The 27,848-nt window shown below is 41.8% G+C and overlaps 1 protein-coding gene across 4 annotated transcripts in view; it reads left to right on the forward strand.

Annotated features, from left to right (window-relative positions):
* Positions 1 to 27,848, forward strand: part of LOC139367009 (5'-AMP-activated protein kinase subunit gamma-2-like) — a 97,407-nt gene that overhangs the window by 40,410 nt on the left and 29,149 nt on the right. For 3 of the 4 annotated variants that reach the window (XM_071104857.1, XM_071104858.1, XM_071104860.1), the window contains one exon: positions 26,904 to 27,121. In XM_071104857.1, coding sequence (XP_070960958.1) covers positions 26,904 to 27,121 — 218 coding nt within the window. Of the gene's footprint in view, positions 1 to 11,068; positions 11,301 to 26,903; positions 27,122 to 27,848 lie in introns of those variants that run through there. The other variant, XM_071104861.1, reaches the window with a different exon arrangement.

Here is a 27,848-nt window from a genome sequence, read left to right on the forward strand (position 1 = left end):
GTTTTACACTTTTTTGGTTACTACATGATTCCATATGTGTTATATCATAGTTTTGATGTCTTCACTATTATTCTACAATGTAGAAAATTGTAAAAAATAAAGAAAAACCCTTGACTGAGTAGGTGTGTCCAAACTTTTGAGTGGTACTGTATATTGACTGCAATATTGGGAAAGCAAGTGTCACTATTGTTTTTATCTAACCTTTTATTTGACTAGGCAAGTCATGTGTTATTTGGGAATAGGAAAGAACCGAATGGCCTGTACTCTGCATATGCTCCCAATTACCACCTTTATTGACCAACGTTTTCATGCAGAAGGATCTTCATCAGGTGACAAAAGGTGAAATTAAGCTCTGATTCATAAAATGGTGTGCTTCTGCTGGGACAATGAGAATTTGCATTGGTTAGGGCAGCACTCACTCTGTCTGCTCTACCTCCTTGGTCTAACCAATACATCCTAAGCTCTCACCAGCACATCTGTGTATTTTCCCTTATTACAAAAACAAGTTTGTTAATTGACCAGAACCTGATTTGCAAAAGTAAGAGCATGCGCAAAAACCATTTGCATGACCATATACTTCTATAACAAGGCTCACATATACAACAACCATGCAACACATGAAGTTCAGTAGAAGTTTTTATTGAAGAGGTCAAATCCAGAGGTTCCAATCAAACACGTCTCATATACTCTAAGTATACCAAACATTAAGAACACCTTCCTAATATTGAGTTGCACCCCCTCCCTTTTTGCCCTCAGAACAGCCTCAAGTCGTCGGGACATGGACTCTACAAGGTGTCGAAAGCGTTTCACATGGATGCTGGCCCATGTTGACTCCAATGCTTCCCACAGTTGTCAAGTTGGCTGGATGTCCTTTGGGTGGTGGACCATTCTTGATAAACACAGGAAACTGTTAAGTGTGAAAAATCCAGCAGTGCTGCAGTTCATGACACAAACCAGTGCACCTGGCACCTACTACCATACCCTTTTCAAATGCAATTAAATCTGTTGTCTTGCCCATTCACCCTCTGAATGGCACACATACACAATCCATGTCTCAATTGTCTCGAGGCTTAGAAATCCTTCTTTAACCTGTCTCCTGTGGATTTAACGAGTGACAACAATAAGGGATCATAGCTTTCACCTGGATTCACCTGGTCAGTCTATATCATGAAAAGAGCAGGTGTTCTTAATATTTTGTATACTCAGTTTGGTAAATAAAAAAGTATTAGAGAAGTTCTTCCATATTGGATAATATAGTTCTTGGAGTGGTCTACACTTTCTGTGTGTAAATAAATGATAACCCAAGCTCCTCAGTACAAAATCTGTACAAAAAATCCTATTCTACAGTTAATCTTTGCAATGTCTTGAATTGGAAAAAACATATGGTCAAATACATTACTATGAATGAACATGGCAATTGTGGGACATAAAGTTATTGAATTGTCTAGTATAAGCAATGTAAGAGCAAGAGATTCCGGAATAATAGACTTGGAAGTATGTCAGATACCAGTAGTGTGCTTTCAAGCACACTTACAAGGCAGTATGTCTGATTACACTAGTGCTCCTGCTGAAGCAAGCGCACCAATAACAGTAGTGTTCCTGTTTTCATCAAGCACACTAATAATTAAAAAGTATGTCAGATTGCAGTAGTGAGATTTTAACAAGCACCCTAATTAATCTGTATCATCAGACAGTAGGACAATCTTACGAGATATGTTGCACAATGCCAGGTTGACCTCATACAGACAGCATAAGTGGTCAAAACAACTGCTCCCTCTTTCTCTCACTCTGTCTCTCACTTACACACACGCACATGCACGCACACACACCATTGATACGCGCACACACACACAGGAGTGGTCTGTATATCTAGGCCACTGGAGGTCCGATTAGACCCCTGGACCTGCTGGAATTTTGTTTTGATGGAGTTGTTTTTCCAGAGATAACTAGGGGTTTCTGCAGAGACATCAGGCCCTTGATCGGTGTACACATCATTGTTCCCACTGGAAAAACTGGTTGCAATGACGTCAAGACGTCGTGCCATTTCTTGCACGCTAGGTTATATATATTGTCACAGGACTGTACAGATCGCTTGAATGTAGAGTGCACCTGGTAAGGGAGTGCAGAAAGGCTTTTATCTACCATGTACAGTGCATTCCGGAGGTATTCAGACCCCTTTCTCTACATGTTGTAGAGCCTTATTCTAAAATAAATGTTAAATAAATGTTTTTCCTCATCAATCAACACACAATAACCCATAATGACAAAGCAAAAACAGGGTTTGAGAAATACCTTATTACATAAGTATTCAGACCTTTGCTATGACCTTTCAGACCTTTGCTATGAGACTCTAAATTGAGCTCAGGTGCATCCTGTTTCCATTGATTATCTTTGAGATGTTACTACAACTTGATTGGAGTCCACCTGTGGTAAATGCACTGTATGTACTGTACATTGGGTAGTGCCAATAGTAGCAGTCTTGGCAGATTTAAATGTTGTTGATGTCTGTGAGAAAGAAGTCCCCTTGCTTTGTATGATGATGTCATGTTCCTGAGTCTACCTTTTAAAACAAATGTGTACTTGAGATTCTGCAGTCCCATCCTACTGCTACTAGGCCAGTGGTCCTAAGTTACCGCACACTGGTGAGTGTTGGAGGAGGCCATAGGAAGGTGTTGTCAAACAACCTTGAATCCCTCCCGTCACCGTGGTTTCAGTCCAGACACATTGTGCCCTCTACTGGCCATGTCAGTACAGTATACAATAACAACGGTCCAGTGCTTAAGCAGGTGTTGGAGATGACATAGTATGTTAAGCAAAAGGAAAGAGAAGATTATGTGCCCTGTTTAAGGATGCAACATTTCAACCTTCAAGCTGAGGTATGCAGGCTATCGGCAACCAATATTTTGTTGAAAAGAGCTAGATTGGAGAATGTAAGCTAGAGAAGGAAGGTAGACACGAAAGCTGATAATGTTACAGGTAGAGGTTAGTGTAGCTCATGTTACAGGTAAAGAGGTTAGTGTAGATCATGTTACAGGTAGAGGTTAGTGTAGATCATGTTACAGGTAGAGAGGTTAGTGTAGATCATGGTAGAGGTTAGTGTAGATCATGTTACAGGTAGAGGTTAGTGTAGATCATGTTACAGGTAGAGAGGTTAGTGTAGATCATGTTACAGGTAGAGAGGTTAGTGTAGATCATGTTACAGGTAGAGAGGTTAGTGTAGATCATGTTACTGGTAGAAAGGTTAGTGTAGATCATGTTACTGGTAGAGAGGTTAGTGTAGATCATGTTACAGGTAGAAAGATTAGTGTAGATCATGTTACTGGTAGAAAGGTTAGTGTAGATCATGTTACTGGTAGAGAGGTTAGTGTAGATCATGTTACTGGTAGAGAGGTTAGTGTAGATCATGTTACAGGTAGAGGTTAGTGTAGATCATGTTACAGGTAGAGAGGTTAGTGTAGATCATGTTACTTGTAGAGAGGTTGAAATGAAAGTGAGGTACAGAGGAGGGGATGGAAGAATGGGGGGAGGGCAACCATATTGATCCCCCCTCAGAGATGTGAAAGATCTGGTTTGGGGGCCTGTTGTTGTGAGGGTGGTAGGGGTGAGGAATGTATACATAAGCTTGTACCTTACTGTAATGTTCTGATTTGCTGGGGTCACTAGTGCCACCACATTATGTGCAGGGTTGGCAGACTTGACCTATACACCTACTACACTCTAGAGGTTTCCTCCCCTAGCAGCTTTTCAATGGTGTATTTTTGTGTTTCTATATCCCTTAGTATGAATTGTACCTCTGTGTGGACTAAATGTTTGTATATTTGTTAGTGTGAAGCATACCTCTGTGTGGACTAAATGTGTGTGTGTGTGTGTGTGTGTGTGTGTGTGTGTGTGTTCGTATAGCCTATGCTTCACTGTGATTCTCTGTGTACCGAGTGACCACACAGCAGCAGCAGCTCCCCCTAAACCCTCCAGCAGCAATCCCATAATCACTCTCCCCTTTCACAACCCCAGTCGCTCGGCAACCGTCAAATAAACAGAGCATCGCCAGCGAGCGTCCTCGCGCGTGGAGCAGCTCACTGGCCAGTTAGCACTGGAACAGGAGAGTGACACCAGGGTGTCACAGAAGCCCTTATTTTAGCGGCGTGACAGTCACCACGTTCTCTGAGTGCATGTAAATGTTGGAACTCCCTATTAGCCACATGACTGGGCTAAATCTCTCTGCACACTGTCCAGAAAAGGGATTCCATAATGGATCATCTTAGGGAAGGAATGAACGTCTACTACCCTGGAACTCTGAGGCTGAATACTTGCTCCATATCTAGATAAAAATGCTTGCCAGATTACAGTGTATTTGTATTTCCAAATTCAGGCAGTGTTTTTGCTCTCTCTTAACTGCTAACTTGTGGAGGGCAAACTGAAAGCATAAAGAAAAGCATCGTAGGACCTTAGAAATGCTTGTGTGTTGTGAGAAAGGCCCATTCTCAGCCACATTGTGAGAAAGGCCCATTGTCAGCCACATTGTGAGAAAGGCCCATTCTCAGCCACATTGTGAGAAAGGCCCATTCTCAGCCACATTGTGAGAAAGGCCCATTCTCAGCCACATTGTGAGAAAGGCCCATTGTCAGCCACATTGTGAGAAAGGCCCATTCTCAGCCACATTGTGAGAAAGGCCCATTCTCAGCCACATTGTGAGAAAGGCCCATTGTCAGCCACATTGTGAGAAAGGCCCATTCTCAGCCACATTGTGAGAAAGGCCCATTGTCAGCCACATTGTGAGAAAGGCCCATTCTCAGCCACATTGTGAGAAAGGCCCATTCTCAGCCACATTGTGAGAAAGGCCCATTGTCAGCCACATTGTGAGAAAGGCCCATTCTCAGCCACATTGTGAGAAAGGCCCATTGTCAGCCACATTGTGAGAAAGGCCCATTCTCAGCCACATTGTGAGAAAGGCCCATTCTCAGCCACATTGTGAGAAAGGCCCATTCTCAGCCACATTGTGAGAAAGGCCCATTCTCAGCCACATTCTGAGAAAGGCCCATTCTCAGCCACATTGTGAGAAAGGCCCATTGTCAGCCACATTCTGAGAAAGGCCCATTCCCAGCCACATTGTGAGAAAGGCCCATTCCCAGCCACATTGTGAGAAAGGCCCATTCCCAGCCACATTGTGAGAAAGGCCCATTCTCATTCACATTGCGAGACGTGCTTTAGAGAACAGATGGAGGACAATGTTTAGTTGTGAATGTGTAATTATGTTGGGATTGTGAGTATGGGTGCAAGTCACTTTAGTATGTGAGTTTACCCCTCAATCATTCAGATTTGCTATATGGATTGTGGGCTGCTGAGCTGAGAAACATGCTGTCACACGGACATGACAATATGTGTGTGTGGTCATTTTGTTTTGTGGTTAGCCATTCTGTTTGGTTGTGTAAGAAACATTGGTGGCCTGTCCATGAACCAGACAGTAGATGTGTGGCAGCACTGGCTGGCTTCATTCTGCTGTAATACTGAGCTCTAGTTATGGAATTGTGGGAAACCTACCCTTATAGTTGGCCTGGATAGGGCTGAGCGATATGGCCAAAATATCATATCAATGTGTTTAAAAAATTGGACGGAATGACGGTATTTGACAGTATTTCATATTTTAAATAATAAAAGTTCTAAATTTGCTATATGAGTAGTGTGTGACCTTAGGGTGGCAACACACATTCTAAGTGATTTCAATTGGTCTTTCTCCATTCTGATTGTTTATTCCTGTTCAATTCAACTTTTTCTCAGCATTTTCATCTATTTCTGCATTTCCTGCACTCATTTTAGATTATTTCGACACTGCCGTGTGCGGGTGAAAAATATGGGCAAACAATCTAGGCCATATATTATTTATTTATTTATTAACAGTAGTTAGACTACTGACCATTTTCCCTTCTCAATACAGATATCAAGTTATTTGACTTACAAGGAGAGCTTAGTCTTGGTTGCCGTGGAGAGGTTTTGATAGGTGTTTGTGCTCATTGAAGATTGGCTAATCACCCTACAATCACCCTATAATCACCCTATAGGGGAGGGCTCAGGCCTGGGACTTTAACAGTTTGCAACTCTTTTGCTTATAGCACAACCCATAGTTACCGGTATACTCTGTTGTTGTGAAGTTAACATGTAGTGATGGAGAGAAGGATATTCCTCTCGTGCAGATCTGGACAGGTTAAATCAAGCGCAGCTAAAGTGTTAGAAAGCCAACAAACCCAGGTATGGTACAGTCCTTGAACCCAGGTATGGTACAGTCCTTGAACCCAGGTATGGTACAGTCCCTGAACCCAGGTATGGTACAGTCCTTGAACCCAGGTATGGTACAGTCCTTGAACCCAGGTATGGTACAGTCCCTGAACCCAGGTATGGTACAGTCCCTGAACCCAGGTATGGTACAGTCCTTGAACCCATGTAAGGTACAGTCCCTGAACCCAGGTATGGTACAGTCCCTGAACCCAGGTATGGTACAGTCCTTGAACCCAGGTATGGTACAGTCCTTGAACCCAGGTATGGTACAGTCCTTGAACCCAGGTATGGTACAGTCCTTGAACCCAGGTATGGTACAGTCCTTGAACCCAGGTATGGTACAGTCCTTGAACCCAGGTATGGTACAGTCCCTGAACCCAGGTATGGTACAGTCCCTGAACCCAGGTATGGTACAGTCCTTGAACCCAGGTATGGTACTGTCCCTGAACCCATGTATGGTACAGTCCTTGAACACAGTTCTGGTACAGACCTTGAACCCAGGTATGGTACAGTCCTTGAACCCAGGTATGGTACAGTCCTTGAACCCATGTATGGTACAGTCCTTGAACACAGTTCTGGTACAGACCTCACATAGTCATTTTGTTCTTAGTATGTTGCCATATTCTGCATTAGCATGCAAGTTCACCAGGTTCTCACTTCAAACCAAGCTGCATTAGAGGTAGCTTTGACAGACAGGTAGGTCATTTCCACACATGGCTCCCACTCTGTAAAGTCTTGTGTGTTTTATTAAGAAGGTGTCAACAGGTGAGTAATTAGCATGGACTAGACTGATCTGGATTCTGTCCAGAAACACAAGTTGACCTTCAGCAGCCAGCAGATGAGGTTTTCATAGAATCCCACAGAATTGAACCCCCCCACCCCCCACCCATTTATGAATGTATTGAACTATTATGTACATGTTTTCCCATGAGCCCCCAGTGCTGCAGGGTTAGTACTGGAGTGTGATAAAGTAAGGGACCTATACTGTGAGTAAGGACTATAATGGTAAATGTCATGGCTTGAAGCCATGATGCAAGACAAGTGATAACAACATACATACACACCCCAACACACATTTTTATCTGCTGAATGTGTACATGAAAGGATTCCGAGCTAAATGTCCAAGCGGTCAAGCAAAGTCAAGGACATTTCTCACAACCTCTCTTTCCATCTTGTTTGCTATTTCTCTCTGCCCCACTGTCTCTGCCATTCTCTCATTCTTTGTCTTTCTCTCTCTTTCCCTCCCTCACACAACCTCTCTATATTGTTCTCTCCCTCTCCCCTCTCCCTCTCTCCCCCTCTCACCCTTCTCTCTTTGGCCTGTACTCCTGATTGCATTTTGGTTTAAAAAAAAGAAAGTCAAAGATTTTGGGAGGGATTAGTTAAACCCCGCTCACAAGAAGAATAAAAAATCTGACTTAAATAAGGTTGTTTGGAGATTTACTGGCACATTAGTGCCCCTCTAAACAGAAAATAACAGGGCAGAGACAGGAATATGATGAATATGAGAGGAGATCCATCAGAGCCTATTTAATTATTTTTATATAAGCCAAACACTGCCGTCTGAAGAAGAGTCGAGCCATTTTTACTTTGTCACAGTTTTCTGGGGTTGCAATGGGCATCAATGGGGGGATGGAGGGGGCATTTGGCAATTTAAGTTTGGTTTCAGTAGGTTATTCCTGATCTCTTTGTTGTCAACATTAATTATGGACTTTGGCTCCCAGGTAGGAGGTGTAAAGAGCTTTGTGGAATTATAGTGTTATAATGTTAGTGTTGATTTGTTGTTGCTTTTTAATTCTCTTTTGTGACTTCATTAGCCCCATGGTGTTTACAATACAACTGACTCTGTGTGGTAGCAGCTGAACTGTGGAGTTTTCCAGGACGACAACTGCGTTGACGAAACAATCTGCTCTCCCTCTCACACGCGCCCCTGCTCCAGCCAGTGTTCAGTTGAGCGTAGACTTCCCAAAGAAAGAAATATCACCATTCTCAAAAAAGACTGCTCCCTACACACAAACCAACTCAAGCTTACCTCAGATAGTCTTTAGCATATCAGGGGCTGAGAAAAGAACAGTAGCTCTGAGGCCGTGTGCTGCTCTTCCATGCAGAAGGCAGAATGCTCTTCCATGCAGAAGGCAGAATGCTCTTCCATGCTGAAGGCAGAATGCTCTTCCATGCTGAAGGCAGAATGCTCTTCCATGCTGAAGGCAGAATGCTCTTCCATGCAGAAGGCAGAATGCTCTTCCATGCTGAAGGCAGAATGCTCTTCCATGCAGAAGGCAGAATGCTCTTCCATGCTGAAGGCAGAATGCTCTTCCATGCTGAAGGCAGAATGCTCTTCCATGCAGAAGGCAGAATGCTCTTCCATGCAGAAGGCAGAATGCTCTTCCATGCAGAAGGCAGAATGCTTTTCCATGCAGAAGGCAGAATGCTCTTCCATGCAGAAGGCAGAATGCTCTTCCATGCTGAAGGCAGAATGCTCTTCCATGCAGAAGGCAGAATGCTCTTCCATGCTGAAGGCAGAATGCTCTTCCATGCTGAAGGCAGAATGCTCTTCCATGCTGAAGGCAGAATGCTCTTCCATGCAGAAGGCAGAATGCTCTTCCATGCAGAAGGCAGAATGCTCTTCCATGCAGAAGGCAGAATGCTCTTCCATGCTGAAGGCAGAATGCTCTTCCATGCAGAAGGCAGAATGCTCTTCCATGCTGAAGGCAGAATGCTCTTCCATGCAGAAGGCAGAATGCTCTTCCATGCTGAAGGCAGAATGCTCTTCCATGCTGAAGGCAGAATGCTCTTCCATGCTGAAGGCAGAATGCTCTTCCATGCTGAAGGCAGAATGCTCTTCCATGCAGAAGGCAGAATGCTCTTCCATGCAGAAGGCAGAATGCTCTTCCATGCTGAAGGCAGAATGCTCTTCCATGCAGAAGGCAGAATGCTCTTCCATGCAGAAGGCAGAATGCTCTTCCATGCAGAAGGCAGAATGCTCTTCCATGCTGAAGGCAGAATGCTCTTCCATGCTGAAGGCAGAATGCTCTTCCATGCTGAAGGCAGAATGCTCTTCCATGCTGAAGGCAGAATGCTCTTCCATGCAGAAGGCAGAATGCTCTTCCATGCTGAAGGCAGAATGCTCTTCCATGCAGAAGGCAGAATGCTCTTCCATGCTGAAGGCAGAATGCTCTTCCATGCAGAAGGCAGAATGCTCTTCCATGCAGAAGGCAGAATGCTCTTCCATGCAGAAGGCAGAATGCTCTTCCATGCAGAAGGCAGAATGCTCTTCCATGCAGAAGGCAGAATGCTCTTCCATGCTGAAGGCAGAATGCTCTTCCATGCAGAAGGCAGAATGCTCTTCCATGCAGAAGGCAGAATGCTCTTCCATGCAGAAGGCAGAATGCTCAACCCCACAAAAAATGTCTCCAAAGCTTTGTTTTTTTTTTGTTTCAAATATTTTTTATTAAACACACACAAGAATGGTGTATAATACAAGACAGGTATACAATTCTCATCTAAACATAAAAGAGCATAAAGGAACAACAAAACCCAGAGTCCTGGGTGCAGAACAAATAATACAAAACACGACATACAGAACAAGGACACGTAGAAAGAAAGAGGGAAGATGTCCCCCCTATCCCCCCCCTTATTCCCCCCCCCCCCTCCCAACTGCTCGGGTGGCAGGGCCAGCACATGCTGCCCAAAGGTAGATTAAAATATTACAATTGAGAGTGCGTTAATAAGTACAAATTAAGCTTTGGGTTTTTACAAAAGTGGTATTAATGATGGTCTCCCTGAACAAGATTGGTAGTCTTGTTCAAGTTAAAAATCCTCAGGACCACCCAGGCTTTACCTATGACTAGCCAGGTAGTTCCCAGCACACTTTTCCCTTCTCATACTAACCTGTGGTCTGTAACTTACAGGTACTGATGCGTGTCCCTGGGGCATCGGCTTAGTCCATGCATTAGTGGGTGTGAGTGTGTGTCTTTGACCCTTGACTGAAAAATATTACGTATCAGTGAACATTCATCGTATTGTCCCTCCTGATAGTAGAAATCAACAGAGGCACTTCTGTAATAAAACCATGTTATATTGTCAGATACCTGCTATCAACCCTATCACATGCTAAAGAAACACTACGCAGGAAAGTTGTGTGTTGTGTGAGAGAGATGGAGAGTTCTGGAAGAACAAGAGAGCTTGAGCGGCAGGCGGGGGGGGGGGGGGGGGGGGGGGGGGGGTTGTCAGGGCTTTGCTCAGAGCCAATGGCTGTCAGAGGTAAATAAAGAGAGAGAGTGTGTGTGTGTGTGTGTGTGTGTGTGAGAGAGAGGGAGCGGGTTTTGTTTCGTTTCCTTTTACAGCCTCTCTGTGATGCAGCCTCTTTTTTAAAGGAACACCAGCCACACAGCTGTACATGACAGTCTACGGCAGCAGGGACCCTGTTGCTGTTGGAGAGAGAGAGCGAGAGAGAGAGAGCGAGAGAGAGAGAGAGAGAGAGAGAGAGAGAGAGAGAGAGAGACTCTTGGGTGCATTTAAGAAGAATAGCCGATTCAGAGCTGAAGGAGATTTATATAAGACCAGCTCTCCTCTGGGGGTTAAGCTTTCAGCCTGCCTGCCTGATTTCTTTCCTGCTTCCCTTCCTATTGTGTTTCTACTGTGAACTATCTAGCTGGCTCTAATATCCAGTCTCTCCACGCTGTCTATATTGGAGAGAACTGGGATCATCTACTTGGATTGACGGTCACTACTCAGTATTGTCCTTGGATCAGTTTGGCAGGGCTCCTAAAGGAGAAGATTGACCCAGCTTGTTTTAAGTGCGGATTCTGCAAGGTGAACATTGATGCTTGAATCGGGTCTTGTTCAGGATTGATTGAATCATATCTCGTATTTAGTTGGATATGTACTATTTGGGTTTATACACTATACTTGTGTCCCATCGTGCCCCATGAAGCGATTCGGGAGCCTGAGGGCGAGCAAGAAGAAGAAGGAGCCGGACAGACGGACAGGGAGGAGGCAGTCCGAGCCCCATGACCTCTTGGGAAACAGTAAGCGGGCAGCATTTGTATACACACTAATACCAATTTGTACTTAAACAGTTACAGTAGATGTGATTTAAAAGTGTAGGTTTGCACAATTAATGCCAAAACTGTGGCAAGTCTTCAGAAAAGCTCAGTGAGTAACTGTGTGTGGGAGTGAGTGTGATAGTTTGCTTGGATCTAACATAAAGTCCACTGTCTTCTCAAGGAGCTGGCTTGATGACCGATGTGATACTGGAAGGCTTCAGAAGCTTAGGATGTTGTAATGTCACCAGGGTGTTGATAGCATGAAAAGCCAGAGAAAGATAGTTTCTATTGAGAGGGAGAAAATGTCAGTGAAACAACTAAGGCATTTCAGTTATCTGTTTCTGTAAAATAAGGGAGGATTTTTAAAAATGTATTATGACAAAATTTGAAAAACGCATTCATGGGCCTGATCTCAACTTGGGGTAGTGCACTCTCACTGTGGGCCACGCTGGCTGGATAGCTAATTTCCTAGAGTGCCTGCAGTTCATTCTTTGGATTGATACTGAGTTCTCTGACGTCCTTTCACCGCGAGGAAAGGATATGCTCCTTCCACATACACACACTTATTTTTGCCATCAGGGAGTGGAAGATGGTTCCATTGTAAACTAAATCCAGCCATTTACGTAATCACCATGGCTACTGTCAGTGAATGAGAATGGAGTGACAGATTACAGTATGAAGGCCTGAGATTACAGGAATACTTCTGGGGATGGCCAAAATGTAAAGCCACATTTAGACCGCAGAGACAGTTGCTATTTTGCATTATTGACGTAATGCTTAGGATTTTTTTTATTCACATTTAAAAGTGGAATTAGGTGTTTCTAATTTTTTTGAGTACAAACGAGAAATATAAATAAAATGAACAGAGCAATACAGCGTAGGTTTGAAAGTCTGACATGGAAAACATTTGATTAATAAAGATACTACTGTTTCCTCATTAGCTGCCTTGAAATTACTCGACAGCTCTGAAGTTCTTAAAACGGCATGACGATCACCTCAAAGTCTGTAAATAATGTCAAATACGTTTCCTGGTAGATGTGAGGGGTGTCATGTAGTCTTGTTATCTATGCGCTTTCAAATTGCATCCCCAACAAGTGATAAACACAGAGAGCTTTTAAATAACCTTTTGGTTTAACTTCACTTATCGAAGGGCTGACATTTGAACATTTCCTGGCAACACTCCATCTAGTAACAAAACGTGTGTTCATTAGGCACCAAACAGAATAAAACAGAGTAAAACAGCAAGGAACAACCTGGACCTGGAAATACTTGTAGTTATTTACAGTAGTTCAGCATCACATACTGCATCACTGATTATTTATTTACTGCCTGTAGTTTTTTATTTTCCAATAGAGGATGATAATTTAAGGTGAGAGGGAAATGTTTGAATACATGAGCTTTGACTGTCCATACTTTTAGTGGGGTGATTGTCTGTTTGTTTTTACAGATTGTATTTAGATTGAAATCTGCATTCGATCCAAACTGGCAACCGGGTGTTTGCAGAGAAATTCAAAACTGTATTAGCACTGTGCTACGACAGAATGTTTGAATGGGTATTCAGTGGAGTTTCGTTTGACATGGAGGAATGCAGTTGTTTTCTGACGTCATTAGGTGGCACTGTTGGCTTCCTTTAGAATTCAAACGTCTTCCTTTTTCAGATGAAGAGTCAACAACAGTGAAAACATCTTTTGTTGTGTTTTACCAAAATCTATGCAAATGATTACAGTTTATCCCGAGTATATTGGTGCAGGCCTATGAAAAAGGGTACTGATCGTTGTTTAGTATAATGTGGTCAGGGTATTTGCACACTTTAAAACTGCACCTCTCCTGTCTGGCTGTTGTGTGCAAAGCTCTTTGAGCTATGAAAACATAGTGCCATTGATTGATTAGTCAATCAATTTATTGTTCACCTCCCTACTTATGATCACACAATTAAAGTCATTATACAGTCGTTATGTAAAGTCTTGTAGGGGCTGGAAAGGTCATAGTTTGTTGACCCCGCTAACCATTGAATGTGGTTAGAGGCTTTCTTCATTATCCAAATGATTCATGTCTAGCTCTAGGTAGAGTCGAACCAGTAACACTTCTAATACTGTAGGTCTGAATGGGTGACCAGTGACCACTCATCCAAATGATTGAATGTCAAGAATAAGTCAGCAGTATTTCTCCCTTGTAAAACACTGGAGGTGTCACATGGCCGTGTGTGTGTGCGCGTGTGAAAAGTGTAAATCTAACTTTCCTATTAGGTTCTGTTTTGGTTAATGCTCCCCCGCCCACCCTGAAATGAATGCTGGTACACCCTGCTGAATGCTCTCGCCTCTCTGTCACCTTACATGAAACTGTCGCAGATGGAAACTCCCCAATAGTGCGCTCTCTCTCACTCTCATACATTCACTCTGTTACCATGGTTCTCACACCATGACATCCCATGATTCAACTTGTTGATTATATGGCACTGTGATCTAATGAAACCCAGGGGTTGTTTGACTTCTAAGTCGTTAGGATTTTTTTCTAGTTTTATTTAAGTATGACACTTTAGGCATGTTGTTTATCATAGCTATAATGGATTACAGTTAAATGCAGACTACCCACACATCCCTGCTAATCCAAATGGATTGTGAGCTGTCAAATAACTAAATTATTGTCTCTTTCAGTCAGTTTGTATTGTGCCATTTTATTTTATCAGCTGGCGAGTGCGTCAGGCGAACTGTGCTTATTTATTTCTCTCCATCTGCTTCATGATGTAGCAGTGACTAGGGTTGCAAAGGGAGGGTATATTACTTGACACTTTCAATGTTTTTACAAGTTGTTCAAGTATAAAATGACCAAAGTTACGATAGATTGCCATAGATTTTATGTCAATTACCCAAATTACTGAAGATTCCGGTAACTTTGGTAAATGACTTGTAGCTTTGCAACGCTAACAGTGACACATCAAGTACCAAATAGAAATATAATGGTGCGATGAAGACTCAGAGAAGATCATCACAAATAGCTCTACTGCTAGCCAATGAGTTCATCAACATTTTGAATGCATTGAAATGAGTTGTTATACACCCGTCCAATGTCAAGTGTATGGTAACAACAGGAGACTTTTGGTAGACAGGGGTTGAGTGTTTTTTTTTGTCATAAGCAGCGGCCATTTTAGCATGTAAATCTTAGTCGGGCAAAAACAAACTGTGGGATGCATGCCAGCAAAGCCACTACTCAACACTAAATAATACATTAATTGCACTATACCGGTGACAAACTGTGCACACAAACTGTTAGGGCCTACATAAAGCTGTCCCAACAGCAGAGTTCCAACACTTTACCACTGCTACACCTGGCTATCAGCAGAGCCTTGTCTGGCAGTGAAACAGTTCATTCAGCCTCAATTACTGCCTTTTTAAAAAGTCATAGCTGATATGGTTGACTTGCTTAAACAAATGTGTTTTTTACTGACAATTGAAATGTACAAACTATGGCATAAGGGGACGACAAGCGGATAAGATGCCATCTGTAATTTTGATTAAGACATTAAGAGCGAGCTAGGACGGACGTAGTCAATATAACTATTTCTTTAGCACTTTTGTTCTTACAGAGACTGTGAGACTGAGACAGAGACTGTGAGACTGAGACAGAGACTGTGAGAGACGGAATCTAAAACCAAAATCCAGAAAATCACATTGTATGAATTTTAAGTAATTAATTTGCGTTTTATTGCATGACATAAGTATTTGATACATCAGAAAAGCAGAACTTAATATTTGTTACAGAAACCTTTGTTTGCACACACTGCAGCAGGGATTTTGGCCCACTCCTCCACCTCCATACAGACCTTCTCCAGATCCTTCAGGTTTCGGGGCTGTCGCTGGGCAATACGGACTTTCAGCTCCCTCCAAAGATTTTCTATTGGGTTCAGGTCTGGAGACTGGCTAGGCCACTCCAGGACCTTGAGATGCTTCTTACGGAGCCACTCCTTAGTTGCCCTGGCTGTGTGTTTTGGATCGTTGTCATGCTGGAAGACCCAGCCACGACCCATCTTCAATGCTCTTACTGAGGGAAGGAGGTTGTTGGCCAAGATCTCACGATACATGGCCCCATCCATCCTCCCCTCAATACGGTGCAGTTATCCTGTCCCCTTTGCAGAAAAGCATCCCCAAAGAATGATGTTTCCACCTCCATGCTTCACGGTTGGGATGGTGTTCTTGGGGTTGTACTCATCCTTCTTTTTCCTCCAAAAACAGCAAGTGGAGTTTAGATCAAAAAGCTCTATTTTTGTCTCATCAGACCATTCCTCCTCTGGATCATCCAGATGGTCATTGGCAAACTTCAGACGGGCCTGGACATGCGCTGGCTTGAGCAGGGGGACCTTGCGTGCGCTGCAGGATTTTAATCCATGACGGCGTAGTGTGTTACTAATGGTTTTCTTTGAGACTGTGGTCCCAGCTCTCTTCAGGTCATTGACCAGATCCTGCCGTGTAGTTCTGGTCTGATCCCTCACATTCCTCATGATCATTGATGCCCCATGAGGTGAGATCTTGCATGGAGCCCCAGACCGAGGGTGATTGACCGTCATCTTGAACTTCTTCCATTTTCTAATAATTGCGCCAACAGTTGTTGCCTTCTCACCAAGCTGCTTGTCCTGTAGCCCATCCCAGCCTTGTGCAGGTCTACAATTTTATCCCTGTTGTCCTTACACAGCTCTCTGGTCTTGGCCATTGTGGAGAGGTTTGATTGAGTCTGTTAGAGTGTGTGGACAGGTGTTTTTTATACAGGTAACTAGTTCAAAAAGGTGCCATTAATACAGGTAATGAGTGGAGAACAGGAGGGCTTCTTAAAGAAAAACGAACAGGTCTGTGAGAGCCGTAATTCATACTGGTTGGTAGGTGATCAAATACTTATGTCATGCAATGAATTGCAAATTAATTACTTAAAAATCATACAATGTGATTTTCAGGATTTTTGTTTTAGATTCCGTCTCTCACAGTTGAAGTGTATCTATGATAAAAAATGACAGACCTCTACATGCTTTGTAAGTAGGAAACACTGCAGATTTGGCAGGTTATCAAATACTTGTTCTCCCCACTGTATATTTAGTATTACTTTGTTAGCTACAGTATACATATTTCCTTGGCATATTACATCATTTATGCTGCAGCATACAATACATTTTAGTATTCACCTTTTTTTGTATTGTATTAGGATCCCCATTAGCTGTTGCAAAATCAGCAGCTACTCTTCCTGGGGTCCACACAAAACATGCATAATACAGAACATCAATAGACAAGAACAGCTCCAGGACAGAACTACATCATTAAAAAAAAAGACACACATAGCCTACATGTCAATACATACACACAAACTATCTGGGGTCAAATAGGGGAAAGGCATTGTGCCATGAGGTGTTGCTTTATCTGTTTTTTTAAACCGGGTTTGCAGTTTATTTGAGCAATATGAGATGGAAGAAGGTTCCATGCAATAAGGGCTCTATATAATACTGTACGCTTTCTTGAATTTGTTCTGGATTCGGGGACTGTGAAAAGACCCCTGATGGCATGTCTGGTGGAATAAGTGTGTGTGTCAGAGCTGTTTGTAAGTTGACTATGTAAACAATTTGGGATTTCCAACACATTGTTTCTTATAAAAATAAGTGATGCAGTCAGTCTCTCCGCAACTCTTACCCAAGAGAGACTGGCATGCATAGTATTTATATCAGCCCTCTGATTACAATGAGAGCAAAACGTGACGCTCTGTTCTGGGCCAGCTGCATCTTAACTAGGTCTTTCCTTGCAGCACTGGACCACACGACTGGACAATAATCAAGATTAGACAAAACTAGAGCCTGCAGAACTTGCTTTTTGGAGTGTGGTGTCAAAAAAGCAGAGCATCTCTTTATTACGGACAGACCTCTCCCCATCTTTACAATCATTGAATCTATATGTTTTGACCGTGACAGTTTACAATCAAAGGTAACGCCAAGTAATTTAGTCTCCTCAACTTGTTCAACAGCCCACCATTCATTACCAGAGTCAGCTGAGGTCTAGAATTTGTACCAAATACAATGCTCTTAGTTTTAGAGATGTTCAGGACCAGTTTATTATTGGCCACCCATTCCAAACCAGACTGTAACTCTTTGTTAAGGATTTCAGTGACTTCATTAGCTGTGGTTGCTGATGCGCATATGGTTGAATCATCAGCATACATGGACACACTTGCTTTGTTTAATGCCAATGGCACGTCATTGGTGAAAATAAAAAAGAGTAGAGGGCCTAGAGATCTGCCCTGCGGTACACCACACTTTTCACTTGAACAGGAAGGTCAATCAAAGTCTGCAATTCTCTGGATTTATGGTTCTTTCAAGACAACTGGTCGAATCATGATGCCGTTAGTGATCTTCAGCTCGCAGCTCTAGAAAGAGGCCCGAGTTCCGGATTTACAATTCCAAGTTGGATGAAAGTTCAAAATGTATTTTCCCAGTCGTAGCTATTTTTCCCCGAGTTCCCAGTTGTCTTGAATTCACTACAGTCAGATTTTGTAAGTTCCGAGTTGTTGTTTTGAACGGGGCACAAATCATGCTTTATTGACAGCATGGCCAATGTTGAATGTTTATAATTTTAAACTAGGAAAAGAGACCCTTCATCATATACTTGGTACCACACAGCCACTCCACTGAATAGCAGGCTAATAACTGCTTTGCAATGTTTGCAGGTAGACACTGATTCCTTCCAAACCACTCATTGTTGAATTTGAGATTTCCAACTTGTTGTGTAATGTTTATGTCCAATGGCTGATGAGCACCGATACGTTTTATCTATATTTTCTCTTCATTATTTATCTTCATATGACAAGGATTAAAAAGGATTTGCCAGTAGATTGTCGACTTGATTCATGATGATGACTGCTAGCTAAGATTTTGAAAGTATGATGATCAGTCCAATCAAAGCTACTGTAGATATAACGTGATTTGATGTAATTTTATCTGTGGCCAATTATCTTGAGCCTTCTTGGAAGGGCACTTCTAATGTAACTCTATGGCAGCACCCAAGGGGCTATGATTTTCGAGGTCTACCCTTGGACTTGGCGGTGACGTCGTGTCCTCATGAGTGACAGAACACTGAGCCAATCACGGCACAATTCTCCATATTTTCTGCTGGCTTGCCCCACCACCACAGAAAGCACTGAGCTAGGCTGAAACTCCTGCATTGGAGCTGACTTACTCAAGAAAACAAAAAAGAGACCATGTTTCTAGCAGCTTTATTAACTCAATGATATATACAGTGCCTTGCGAAAGTATTCGGCCCCCTTGAACTTTGCAACCTTTTGCCACATTTCAGGCTTCAAACATAAAGATATAAAACTGTATTTTTTTGTGAAGAATCAACAACAAGTGGGACACAATCATGAAGTGGAACGACATTTATTGGCTATTTCAAACTTTTTTAACAAATCAAAAACTGAAAAATTGGGCGTACAAAATTATTCAGCCCCTTTACTTTCAGTGCAGCAAACTCTCTCCAGAAGTTCAGTGAGGATCTCTGAATGATCCAATGTTGACCTAAATGACTAATGATGATAAATACAATCCACCTGTGTGTAATCAAGTCTCCGTATAAATGCACCTGCACTGTGATAGTCTCAGAGGTCTGTTAAAAGCGCAGAGAGCATCATGAAGACTGATATGCAAACTGATATGTGCCACGAATGAATGCCAAAATAACATGCAAAACAGGCAAGCCCCCCCCCCCCAAATGACAGGTCACCACTGGTCATGAGTGTTACTTAATGGCAAATTATGCTGAAATGGAGAGCAATTTTTTTGTTCAAGTGAATAATTCCAGCTCCTTAATTGCCAGTGAAGAAGACACTTGAAACCAGCCCTTTAAAGTGCCCTTTGAAGTGTGTAAAGTGCTCTGTAGTAGAGTTCAATTGGTGCCACTGCTATTCACATGAATTAACTGTTCATTTGTTTTAATTTGTTTAGAATATATTTAATAGTGTGTTTATAATTCCATCATAGTGTGATTATTTAGTCCAACTGCTTTATTCACAAGAATGTCCAATTCCACATCAAACAAATAGTCCATAACCAATAAGGTAGAGATGCATGTAATGTATTGGCATCATAACCTTCTTGTGACATCTTGTTGTTATGATGCCCACAGATACTACAGTGACATAGGGACATGAATGCAAATATAAAACCTGAGTGAGATGGAGGTAGGGATGTTGACAGACAGAGAGACATGGGGGGCAGCAAGCTGTCGTTTCTGTCAGACAAGCCAGACACATGCTGTGAGAGTGTGAGGCTAGCAGATGTTTCATAGATCACACAACCATGGCGAGAAGAATTTGAGATTAGTCGACACATGGAAAACATCATGGCACAGTAAACAATATTACCTATATTTCCAGTGGTTGCCTTGCTGCATAGCAGACAAGCTATAATTTCAACTGTGCAATTTACCTTTCTTGTAATTACCCAGGTGATGGAACATGTAGGCCAGCACACATTATTAAAAAAGACAGACAAAAGGCCAAATTAGTAAGAATCCGCCCTTTTTTTCCATTTTCACCTAAAATGACATACCCAAATCTAACTGCCTGTAGCTCAGGACCGGAAGCAAGGATATGCATATATGCAAAAAAATATGAAGAAAAAAATAAATACATTTGACAAAATAACATGGGTATCTATTTACACACTTTCAATATTTGGAAGATCCTCAGTCCTCTATAAAATCAAATAGATTTATATAGCCCTTCGTACATCAGCTAATATCTCAAAGTGCTGTACAGAAACCCAGCCTATAACCACAAACAGCAAAGAATGCAGGTGTAGAAGCAGGGTGGCTATGAAAAACTGCCTAGAAAGTCCAAAACCTAGGAAGAAACCTAGAGCAACCAGGCTATGAGGGGTGGCCAGTCCTCTTCTGGCTGTGCTGGGTGGAGATTATAACGGAACATGGCCGAGATTTTCAAACGTCATAGATGACCAGCAGGGTCAAATAATAATAATCACAGTAGTTGTAGAGGATGCAACAGGACAGCACCTCGAGTAAATATGAACAGTTTAGGTTTCCATAGCCGCAGGCAGAACAGTTGAAACTGGAACAGCAGCAAGGCCAGGTGGACTGGGGACAGCAAGGAGTCATCATGCCAGGTAGTCCTGATGCATGGTCCTAGGGCTCAGGTCCTCTGAGAGAGAGAGAGAGAGAAAGAGAGAGAATTAGAGAGAGCATACTTAAATTCACACAGGACACCGGATAAGACAGAAGAAGTACTCCAGATATAACAAACTGACCCTAGCCCCCCGAAACAAACTACTGCAGCATAAATACTGGAGGCTGAGACAGGAGGGGCCAGGAGACACTGTGGCCCCATCCGATGAGACCCCCGGACAGGGCCAAACAGGAAGGATATAACATCACCCACTTTGCCAAAGCTCTACACAATATTGTGCTGCTGAGGTATAATAAACAGATATATAGAGTACAGGGAACATAAGGTTGAATATATTATTATAGATCTACTGTCTCTTTTATATTATGACATTTCAGCTAGATCTACTGTCTCTATTATATTATGACAGACCAGCTAGATCTACTGTCTTTATTATATTACAACAGACCAGCTGTATCTACTGTCTCCATTTCACTTTGGCCATTGTTGTGGGCCTGTCCTCCCCTCAACAGCCTCAAATAGGCTATTTCATGTGGGTTGGGGTGGGGAGGCAAACACATTTCATCACTTTTCATTGCATAATTTCATCACATTACATTTTTATATATTGCTTCTAAAATTTAAAAAATCACAAATAAATATTAATTTCAAACAAGGGCATTAGCATGAGAATAACTTACCAGTCCAAAACGGTGACATTGTTCCTCTTCTGCAGGCACCGTTACAGATTATACACAGTGACTACAACGGTGTCCTCTCCGTTCAAAAAATATTCCTCCACTTGGGAATCGCTAAATTAATCGTCCTACAACAATCTCTGTCTCACTTTTCCGATCAATTTCTTCTAAAATTGTGTGTACATCTGTATATCTAGACTTAGATTTAGCTTTCCCTGACTTAGACGCCATACTGATTGATATATAAACAGCCGAATCTGCGCGTTTACCAAAACAACGCTGTGTGTAAAATGCGTAGCTCCTTCCGGAATAAAACTTCAATAGCGAATTACTCTCTCTACGCTGGAGTTTACAACATGGGTTGGTCTTCCAACACACAACCATTGCATATTGCCATTTACCTCAGCTCATTGGCTATCTACCCAGCTAGATTTCAAGACGATCAGTGGTCATTGGGTTAAAATACAGTCAATCAACGAAACAGTGGTCCTATCATTGGTGCACAGTGATGTCATTACTTGTTGTCTTCAAATCGGTTTCTTTCAGTCAATATGTCCCGCGAAATGGCCCATCAGGTTTGGTTGTGTTACAAACAAACCAGTTGATTGCAATGAAACCAAACATGACTGGAAAAGTCCCGTTTTGTGTGGGTTATTTACCTGGAATGTGTCGTCGAAAATGGAATGAGACGGAATTCACGACACAAGCGGTTCACAAAATGTTTTGGGTTAGGCTATAAAAACGGATTTTATCAAACAAAAGATAATTCATTGTGTAACAATGAGCATTGGGATTGCAAACGGACGAAGATCGTCAAAAGTAAACAATTTATTTTAATGCAGTTTGGGATTTTGTTACGCCTGTGCTGGTTGAAATAGTTGTTTTTTATGGGGCTCTATCCTCAGATAATCGCTTCGTATTCTTTCGCAGTAAATCCTTTTTTAAATCTGACAACGCAGTTGGATTAGCAAGATTCTAGGCTTTCGATACATGTAAGACACTTGTATTTTTATGAATGTTTAATATGACTATTTATGTAGCGATCACCGTATGTTGTGGAATTTCAGCCCGCTACTGGGTTCCATGCTCAGAGAGGTTAAAACTTCTTATGGTATAGGGGACGGTTGCGTCCCACTTGGAGAAAAAAACAGGGAAAATGCAGCGCGCAAATTCAAAAAATTATATAAAAATCTAATTTTCATTAAATCACACATGTAAAAGATACTCAATTAAACATGTCAGATTTTAAAAAGCTTTTCGGCGAAAGCATAATAAGCTATTATCTGATGATAGCACAATGTCAACAAAGAGTAGCATATTTCAACCCTGCAGGCGCTACACAAAACACTGAAATCAAATATAAAACATGCATTACCTTTGACGAGCTTCTTTTGTTGGCACTCCAATATGTCCCATAAACATCACAATTGGTCCTTTTGTTCGATCAATTCCGTCCATATATATCCAAATGACCATTTATTTGACGCGTTTGATCCAGAAAAAAAACAGTTTCCAAAAAAAGCAACGTCACTACAAAATATTTAAAAACTTGCCTATAAACTTTGCCAAAATATTTCAAACTACCATTGTAATACAACTTTAGGCATTTTTAAACGTTAATAATCGATCAAATTGTAGACGGGGCAATCTATTTTCAATACAGTTCCTTTTTTACGTCTTGCGCAACTCTCAATAGTGTAACGTTGTTCCTGGATGTGCTTCTTCTTCGTTGCACAAATGAATAACCTCAACCAAATTCCAAAGACTGGTGACGTCCAGTGGAAGCGGTAGGAACTGAAAACAGGTTCCTAAGAAATATCCATTGGCAATGAGAAGTCAGGGAACAGTCAGAGGCAAAAAAAATAAAATAATTCTGAACAGTTAGTCCTCTGGGTTTTGCCTGCTACATAAGTTCTGTTATACTCACAAACATGATTCAAACAGGTTTAGAAACTTCAGACTGTTTTCTATCCACATCTACTAATAATATGCATATCTTATATTCCTGGCATGAGTAGCAGGAAGTTGAAATTGGGCACGCTATTTATCCAAAGGTGAAAATGCTGCCCCCTATACCTTAAGAGGTTTTAATACACCACAAGGAGTTCTCATTTGCATGATTCAGGCAGTTTATGCAAAACTCTTTGAAATAGTTACACTCCTGCCTTTATGGAGAAGTCTATTATGACCTTTAGAGTAATCCAAAATATCATTAGTTAGATAGCTAAAATGGTGTCTCCCTCCTTCTATCTCCCTCTCCCTGCATCCCTTTCCTCATAATGCTTGCTTCTAGCCTGGGAAGCTGTGTACACTGTTCCACAGCCTAATGACTTTAAAGGGAATCTGTCCTGTTTCTCTTGCAGTTGTGTGTAGCACCGACCGAGAGACAGAGAGAATGGATGGCGTGGTGTAGGACAAGGTGATGTCCGTTCTGCTGTGTTAAAGGGAGTTTTAATGCCTTGCTGCTCACCAATGGAGTTTACTACCAATGTATTCTCCATAGAGCTCCGACAGCTCTGGGAATCAATCTCTAGGGTTACAGCAAATGTTTTGAAAGCTAATGGCATGGCTTAAATAGTATGTAGGAAAATGTAGGAAATGACATCTTTATTTATTAATTGAAGCAAGATCATGCGACACACACACACAATCACTTACAGGTTTCACTTTAGACCTCATTGTAATGCCGTTCACGTCTTATGCTGGGGAGGACTACATTACACCCTACAGAACCTACCCGTATTTCACCCTACAGTACCTAACCGTATTCTGTGCACTCTGCAACACATATTTCATTGTGAATTTGGTCAGGTCGTCAAAAAAGTTACATATTGCTGCTTTAAAATGTCCTGCATTGCTGGAAAGTTCTCCTGCAACAGGGTGATCAAATTAAGATCCTACTTCTATATTAGTCTATACATGTGACTAACCCCGTACCTCTTTACACTCGTACCTGTATACGGGTTCAAAATGGCAGATTTGGACCTTGATAAGTGCCTAAATTGTAATGCCATGGCTGTAGCCTACAGTAACATGCTATACATGACATCAGAGCGCAAGGTCTTCCGCTTCACAGCCAGTATTGTTTTGACTGACAGCGGTTCTGAACTTGAACAAGAAGCCCCCATCCCTCCCACTAATTGGGAATCTTTTGCAAATGTTTTGTTGTCCAAGTGAGAAAAAAAAATGTAGACGCGCCTGTTTCTCAAACTAGACACTCTAATGTACTTGTCCTCATGCTCAGTTGTGCACCGGGACCTTCCACTTCTCTTTCTATTCTGGTTAGGGCCCGTTTGTGCTGTTCTGTGAAGGGAGTAATACACAGCAAGATTTTCAGTTTCTTGGCAATTTCTTGCATGGAATAGCATTCATTTCTCAGAACAAGAATAGACTGATGATTTTCAGAAGAAAGTTCTTTGTTTCTGGCCCTTTTGAGTCTGTAATCGAACCCACAAATGCTGATGCTCAAAAATACTCAACTAGTCTAATGAAGGCCAGTTTTACTGCTTCTTTAAACACAACAACCGTTTTCAGCTGTGCTAGCATAATTGCAAAAGGGTTTTCTAATGATCAATTAGCCTTTTAAAATGATAAACTTGGATTAGCTAACACAACGTGTCATTGGAACACAGGAGTGATGGTTGCTGATAATGGGCCTCTGTACACCTATGTAGATATTCCATAAAAAATTGTTTCCAGCTACAATAGTAATTTACAATATTAACAACATCTATACCGTATTTGATGTTATTTTAATGGACAAAAAATGTGATTTTCTTTCAAAAACAAGGACATTTCTAAGTGACCCCAAACTTTTGAACGTTAGTGTATATAATATATATTGTTACTGCTCGACTAAAACAATCTCAGTCGACCAATAGCCTAACGACTAAACAATCGACCAGTCGACTAATTGGGGTCAGCCCTAATACAGTGTCAACGTTTATGATCACTATGCTTGATATACAGTTACAAGATGACATGGTGTCATACCCTGGGTTGTTCTGAACAGAATGAGCCTATGTTTGTCGTATTGAGAATAAATTTGGCGTTGAAAACGCATCTGAATGCACTCGTGACTATTCTTTGCGCACCAAAATTACGATCTGCTTCTCTGAATTGCCCTGTGAAAGCCTAACACAGTAAGATCCTATTTTGTAACTTAGCTAGCCATGTTGGCAATAGAACACGCTTTCAAATTATGCCCACCTGACCAGATTGCGATTTATAATGGAGCTTTTTTGGAATGCGTTAACAACAACAGTAATTGTGTGATGGCAGGGATGCAGGGCTGTGTTTCAAACAAAACAACTACAAGTCTGATTGCTCTAGTTCCTCAACAGCACAGCTAGGAGAGCTCAAAATAGCTCCTTATAGTTCAAGACTCTTCTTTGAGTCATAAAAGTGCATTGAAATTACGTAGGAACTTTGCACACTTTGGAGAGGTGTGGCCCCTTGGAGACACTCAACCCCTTGTCATTTTTTTTGTCTTATGTTGCACCTACCCCACATTACCATGAATATTCTTATCGTGTTACTGAAAATGTGTCCAGAATATTTTCAGATTGTGTCATCAAATGCGGGAAAGTACAGTAAATGTAAAATGCACATGAAATCAACAGTGTAAATGTTTGGGTTCAGTCTTGTGTCAGATGAACTGTTTTGTCCTCATATTTAGTCGAATCATTTCCCCATAATCTCCAAACTGTTTCTTTTTGATTCCTACCATGGTTATACATTCAAATTTAGCCCTATCCATATAGGCCAAATCCCACGAGTGTAAGGGCTTAAAAGTCTGGTTAAGTGCCTAGAGGACTTTATTGATTATGCTTGGGCTCATCAAGGAAGATATACTGCATCATCTGCATGTCAATAAGGTTGTGTTAGATTAGAACCTCTGGGAGTAAGAGCTGATTAGTGGTACCTACTCCCTGTAAATTCCTGTTTTGTTGGATAGCCAGAAAAGAGGATGTGTGTATGCCATGCATGTGATGAGAAGGTAACTAGTATGGCAGTAGCTCATTAGTATAATATGGACTTTCTCTTCACACTTGACTGTTTAAATGGTGTGTCTGTCGTTTCTTTTGAAACCTCTTCTTGAATATCTCTCTAAGGGCTATGTTGTTATAAATTAAGATGCCTTTTGATCTAGCTCTGTCCTTTTGAATTCGAAGTTGAAAGGTGATCATCCCTCCTGGCTTTGTTACAGTGTAAAAATGCTTGCTACAGCAATAAATGATCCTCTCTGAGGGGTTTTAAATAACTTTCCAGCTATTTTTTGTCTCTGAACTCCATTACTGCTGGTGTAGAATTACATAATCTTCTCTGAATCTTCTGAATAACCTACAGGCTGACTTTGACTGTATTGTGGTTGAATGAGTTCAGATTTATTAAACATGGCACATACCAGAATATTGCATTCAAAAAAATACATATAGAAATGACAGGAGAATCCGATTAACATCTCCAAACTCTGTCCACGTCACCAAAATAATGTTGTCTCAACTTGCAAAAAGGCAGCACTATAGGTTTATTCCCTATCTATCTCATTCTGAATCCTTGCTAAATGTTCAATTATGTTCAATGTTCAATCAGGTAACACCCCATCTGTGGTTCCTTGCATAGTGGCACTCTGGATGCCCATCGCCCTCAGACATGTTAGATTACGGCAGAAAGATCCTAAGGTCTTTTTCATACTGAAAGTCTAATCCACCTCTTGTTCCCGTTCTTCGTTTCTCCTTAGCCTCCGGGATCTCCTCGCCCCCCTCAACTCCTCCGACGCAGGCCGCCAAGCAGCCGCCGGCGTTCCCGCTCGAGGCCTATCGGAGCGAGCCGGAGAGGCTGGAGGCACGGATGCGCTCCTACTCATCCCCGCCAGACACCGGGCAGCGCTTCAGTCTACGCTGCTCCAAACCACCCATGACTCCCTCCGCCCCCATCGCTAACTCACGATCACGACCAGTGAGTACTACCCCACTGATAAAAACTCGTTGAAATAGGGTGCATATGAATAGTCTAAAGCAGATTCTTCTTCTTCAACTGCACTGACCTGACCACAAAAGATAGGCAAAAGCAATACTGCAATGGTCCTTTCAGATCAGTGCAGATTAAGGAAAGGAGATGAGGAGAGGAAGCTACTTCAAACTATTGAGATTCACCTATGAAGTCAGTTCTGGTGGCTGTTCCCTCCCGTTATGCATTGATGGGTGGTCCAGACCACAGCTGGGTACATTAACATAAGCATTTACATATTTTGTCGCTTCATGCAAATTATATTGTCATCACTTTAACGTCCATCTAATTTGATATTTATCTAACTTATATAGAATTCCAAGCAGCTGCACTGTTTTATTTAGAATTGTGAATTTAGAGTCTGTTTTGTTTCTGTGGCCCATGAGAACTACAACAGTATGCTGCTGGAATCTCTGCCCTTACTGTGCATCCTATCCCACTGGGCACAGACGTCAGTTCAACGTCTAGTTTGAGTTGTCAACTAACGTGAATTCAAAGTGAAATCAACAATACATTTCACCATGTCACTGGATTTAGGTTTTTTAAAAAAGCCCTTACGTTGATTACTTTTTGCAAATACAATCAGTATTCTTGTTGATTCAACATCATCACATAGATTTTTGGGGTTGAAATGACATGGAAACAACATTGATTCAAGACGTTTTTGCGCAGTAGG

Source organism: Oncorhynchus clarkii, chromosome 15 (genome assembly GCF_045791955.1).
Source record: "Oncorhynchus clarkii lewisi isolate Uvic-CL-2024 chromosome 15, UVic_Ocla_1.0, whole genome shotgun sequence".
In the NCBI taxonomy this organism is placed as follows: Eukaryota; Metazoa; Chordata; class Actinopteri; order Salmoniformes; family Salmonidae; genus Oncorhynchus; species Oncorhynchus clarkii.